Genomic DNA, 5,391 nt, shown 5'->3' on the forward strand with positions numbered 1-5,391 from the left:
GTACTTGTTGTGGCAGGTATCTAGAGACGCAATAAGTAGTTGTATAGAAGACAACAATCCTTCCTCTTAGGTAAAGTCTTTATGAATTTACTTAAGCCACTGGTGTGTGTGTGTGTCTACATATATATTATAGAAGCAACAAGCCTTTATTTTACTTTGGCAATGGCCTAGTAGACACTACAATTTGTGAATTAATGTTTTCTTTTATTTTTTATGTTTCAATCTTGTCTTTGTGGATTGTTTATATATAATGCATGCAATTTCAACACCTATAAGTGTTGAAATTTCTCACTATCAAAAGAGGGCATATCAGTGGCATCTGAATAATCAGATGCCATTGATGTGACCTTTTTGATAGTGACCAAATTTAACACTTTTATGAATATCTTGTTTTGTTGTTCTTCTTATATTCTTATGTTCTTGTTATGTCATATCTTGTTAATTTTAACACTTATGTGGCCTCTTTTGATAGTGAGCAACGCACTTAGTTGACATTAGAAAAAAATCATATGAGATTCATTAATCATTAGACAAAAATAATATGGCTGCAAGCAACACACTTAGTTGACATTAGAAAAAAATCAAATGAAATTTATAACAACAATATCAATTCACTAGTACAATTGTATGAGATTTTGGAAAAACAACAGAACAACACAGTTAGTTAACATTAGACAAAAATCATATCTGCTTTACAGTTGAACTTTATAACAACATCATAAATGCATATATGTATAAGATAGATATATATAACTACAAGCAACACACTTAGTTGAAGATAGAAAAAAAATCATATGAGATTTATAGGAACATCATAAATTCATTGGTATAATCATATGAGATATCTAAAAAATAACAACAGAGTTATGAAAACATCACAAAATAAGGCAGTATGTCATTTATAATCATATCACAGTTATATCTCAACTCAAAATCTGCTCTTCGAGTTTTCAAAAAATACCATTGATCACAAACTAGATCAATTATCTATATGGGTATTAAATGGAGGAGGTGTCACATATCCAATCCCAGCAGGCTGCGACCCAGCATAGGTGTTTTCCTAGTTTGGAGGGGCTTGTAAGCAACTTGCTATACGAGCAAGCAACTCCTGGTTTACATTGGAATTAGGTTTCATGATGTCTAAGAATCTAGGTGTAGTCCCAACTTGCATATTACTAATAATTGCAAAGATTGGGGTCAAGAGGTTCATTATATCGATCAACATTGGGTGTTGGGGGGGTAGAGGATCCACGGGTGTGACCACATTTTTTGTTTTTTGTGCTTGTTTACTTTTCTTTTCAATTGCCTTCCTCGCCTTCTCAAGATTTGATTCCTCATCTTTCTTTTCCTTCTCTTCTCTTCGAATAAACATTTCTTGGAGTTCCTGCAATTTTTTTGTTGTGTTTTCCTCCCTAATAACATCCCTTTCTATTGCATATGCTTCACGTTTTTCCTTCCTTTGCTTCAACTGTTCTTTTTTCTGTTCTCTCAATTCCTCATTTCTTTTCCTTTCTTCCTCTTTGTCTTGTTCCATTTGAATGTACTCATCAGATTTCAAGATCTACAACTGCCTACTAAAATGTAGCATCCCTCTCCTACCTCCCCGCACAGATTGATTCATTCTCTACACTAGAAGTCTCAAGAATCGATTGATTTTCCTTGGCACTTTTTGCCCATCCTCTTGGGTGCATGGCACAAAGTCAGGTTCTTCTTCACTTATATGAATTTCTTCTTGACAATCAACACCCTCTTTCTACTCCTAGTCAGCTACATTGGTGAAGTAATGGATCACATCTGCTGAATCAATTTCTAGCGAACTTGGAATGGAAAGGGTTACACCATCAGAGTTGACTTCTTCTTGAATCTACTTTGGTATGACAGCTTGTGTTGGCAAAGACATGCATGCTAATGTACTTTCCACACCCTCATTTGGTTGGTTGGGTTGTGGGGGCAGACTTGGTTCACTAGTTTGCGGTGGTAAACTTATACCATCAACCGTTACTTGTGTTCCACTATATTGTTCCACAAATTCTTCAATCTATTCCTCGCTATAACCATACAACTGCAAGTAAGCCTTCATTGTAATGTTATTTGGTTCTTCTTCCATTGTAGTGGCATCATGTTCTATTCCAGCAATTTGTTACATCAAATGCCTCACTTGGCCTCATATCATTCTACAATGCAGTCCAATTAAGTGGTCAAATTCCACTCCTATAGAAGCCATTCATTATATCAGTTGGTGTCAATGCTTGGGAAAAGGTCATGCTCACAAGATTTGCAAACTCTTCCCTTCCAATTTTAATTTGTAGGTGCTTTGACATCTATATAGTCCTCTTCTATTTGAAATAATTCTTGAATGGAGAAAATACAAAGACATCAAGTGGTTGCAATTTGTGGCTCATATGAGCAGGCAGGGTTACCAAGTCTATACCTATATGCCTTGCTTCCTTAATTGTCTTGAATACCACATGGTTGTCATGACCGTAAAAGATCAGAAGAGCCCTATTTGAGGGTGAAACCCCACTAGGGGCTGAACCTGCAAAATGTTCCAACCAATTCAGTAATAACTCCTTTTTTCATCCATGCATGTTCTTGGACTTCCATGCATGTTCCTAGCTCACACTTTGCAATGTAGTTTCAAATATTCCTCTTAGATTTGAACAAGTAAAAACTAGGAATACTAAACCCACATGCACTAACACATGCCAAAATAGTAATCCACTTTCTACTTTTTGAAATAAGGTGCAATACATACCTCTACCCCAATTTGGCTATCACTCTCATTTCACAATTCCTCCCAACTTGTACACCAGTCTCATCACAGTTCCAAATTCAAATGGATCCATATTTATTCAAGTTGTACATCTTCTTCAAGTTGTCATAGAAAGAGGCAACAATACAAGGTTGAAGCATATAATGGATCTATCAAAATCCACTCCTTCAATGATTCTCATTGTCAAATGTGGGTGCCTCTGTCTAAAACCTACCCACCATGACCTCCCTAGCATCCCATTTCTGAATGGATTGGGCCTATTCCCACTAATTTGGGTAACCATTTATTATAGTTGATTGATTTGCAGACCGTGGCCAATTTCAGCCATGTCCTTGCACCATTGGACAACGTCAGCCTCCTCCTCTTCTAATAAAATGGTGTGTGGACCCCTCACAATCGTGCTTGTAACTCCCATCAGTCATCCCCTCACAAAAGTAATGGGTATCCCATACTTGATTGATGCAACTCTAACAAACATATTTTTGTCTTCTATACATGCTATTGCTTCTTTCATGTTGGATATGCTCCATTTTTTTTGGCACCTTTGAGGGTAGTTGTACATTCGGTGTTTCAGAAATAGGATTACAACCTACACTAGAAGGCTCATCTACAGCAGTAGGTTCCACATCAGTTGCATTGTTTGTTGCATGGGGCAAATGAGGAGTCACTATGTCTTCATTCTGGACCATAATATCTTCGTCAGTGAAGTGCACCTCATGAGTGACTCTAACTATTCATCATCTAACAATTCTATTTCTCTTTTGTACCTCGTGCCATTATGCTCACTTAGCCTGCAACCATACAGTAAATAGAGACATAGATAGATCATTGAAATGAAACCCTCAATGCCATTGAGATAACTGATGAAAAACAAATCAATTTTTGCAGGTACCAATAAGTACAAATCCATCATTGAATATCTTTGAACAAAATAAAATGCTCTCTCTCTCTCTCTCTCTCTCTCTCTCTCTCTCTCTCTCTCTCTCTCTCTCTCTCTCTCTCTCTCTCTCTCTCTATATATATATATATATATATATATATATATATATATATATATAGACATAGAACTTGAAACTTTATATCACAAGGACAAAAAATAAAAGCACGAGATGCATGAGTGAAAGATGTAATTGTGATGTGATTAAAAACTAGATATTGCTAGTATTCTATTAGATGCAGATTCATTTCTCATGTGAAATTTATTGGAAGTAATAAATAGGAAAGATTACTAAAGTTGTCTAAAATCAGTATAATATGTATGCCTGATAATATAAAGTTGTTTGAAATCAGTATAATATATATTCATGATAATATTATTTACAATGAGTATATAATCACTGTAATTAATATAATCAAGCATACATATTATTGAAATAAAAATTTTAACAAATTGAAGGAGAAATGGCAAAGAACAAGGTTTTTTGGAGAGCAAACAATGAAAATGCCCCCAAAAAATCTTCATTTCCTAAAGTTTTTAGGGCAATGTAGTTGGTGGTAATTCGTGCCAAGTGGGCCCATAACGTGTACGCGGGAAGGTTGTTATGGGTGTTCAACAATTTTTTTGACCACACATTTTAAACTTTATAATATTAGAATTATGTTTTACACACACACACACACACACACACACATATGGACAATAACCATATAGCTAGTATATACTAACTGTAAATAATACTATCAGACATGCATATTAATGAAATGATAAATAATGAAGGGGTTTCGAATAATTATGAACAATTATCATTTTTTTTGCATTCTTTGTATTTATTTTGACATTATAAACAAAGAGACACTATTTAACAATGCACCCATTAAATGAAATGATAAATAATGCGGGGGTTTCAAATATTTATTAACAATAATCAATACTTTTTGCATTCTATGCAATGATTTTGGCATTATAAACAAAGAGACGCCATTTAACAGTGCACTCGTTAAATGAAATGATAAATAATGAAGGAGTTTCGAAGAAAACAAAGACATAATCAATGTTTTTGCTATTCTTTGTGAGGATTTCGGCATAATTAAACTGTAACAGAGCATTGAAATGAAACTCTAAACCGCATATAGAAAAATCATCAATACAACACATAATGTAGCTACGAAGGAGCTAAACCATCATTGGACATCCAATGTGCCTATTAATATTATTTACAGTGAGTATATTGAATGGAAAACTTGGAATGAAATAAATTTCTAAGTTATTGAAATAAATATATGAAAGAAATGTTGGTTTATTGAAAACAGTATATATTAAATTGAAAGATTTATAACATTGAACATTGACTGCATAGGGAATTTAGTTATTCTGTGTGTACCAACTTGAATGAGCACTCTTGAATAAGGAATGTGCAGAGGGAATTTGCAAAGCTCAAGAATCTTAGGAATATGCAGTGAATTGGATTGTAATGAATGCGACATCAATAATTATGTCTTGTAAAATAATTTGAATGTGGAATATGAATGCATTTGTTTGTGGTAGCTTATTTTCAAATTTGAATTTTTTTGGGAAACAATCGATCATCTCATATTTAATATGTAGTTCTTCATTGCTTCGTTCCCTTCTGTTTTCTTTGTTGGCTTGAATGAAATTTGATTGTTTTTATTAATTTTAT

General features: G+C 34.1%; 1 protein-coding gene across 1 annotated transcript; it reads right to left on the reverse strand.

The window, feature by feature from the left end:
- Positions 1-1,060: 1,060 nt before the first annotated feature.
- LOC131875977 (uncharacterized) lies at positions 1,061-1,534 on the reverse strand. The gene has a single exon (XM_059220727.1). The coding sequence runs from the start codon at positions 1,532-1,534 to the stop codon at positions 1,061-1,063; it is 474 nt and encodes a 157-aa protein (XP_059076710.1).
- Positions 1,535-5,391: the final 3,857 nt, after the last annotated feature.

Source organism: Cryptomeria japonica, chromosome 5 (genome assembly GCF_030272615.1).
Source record: "Cryptomeria japonica chromosome 5, Sugi_1.0, whole genome shotgun sequence".
NCBI classification, from domain to species: Eukaryota; Viridiplantae; Streptophyta; class Pinopsida; order Cupressales; family Cupressaceae; genus Cryptomeria; species Cryptomeria japonica.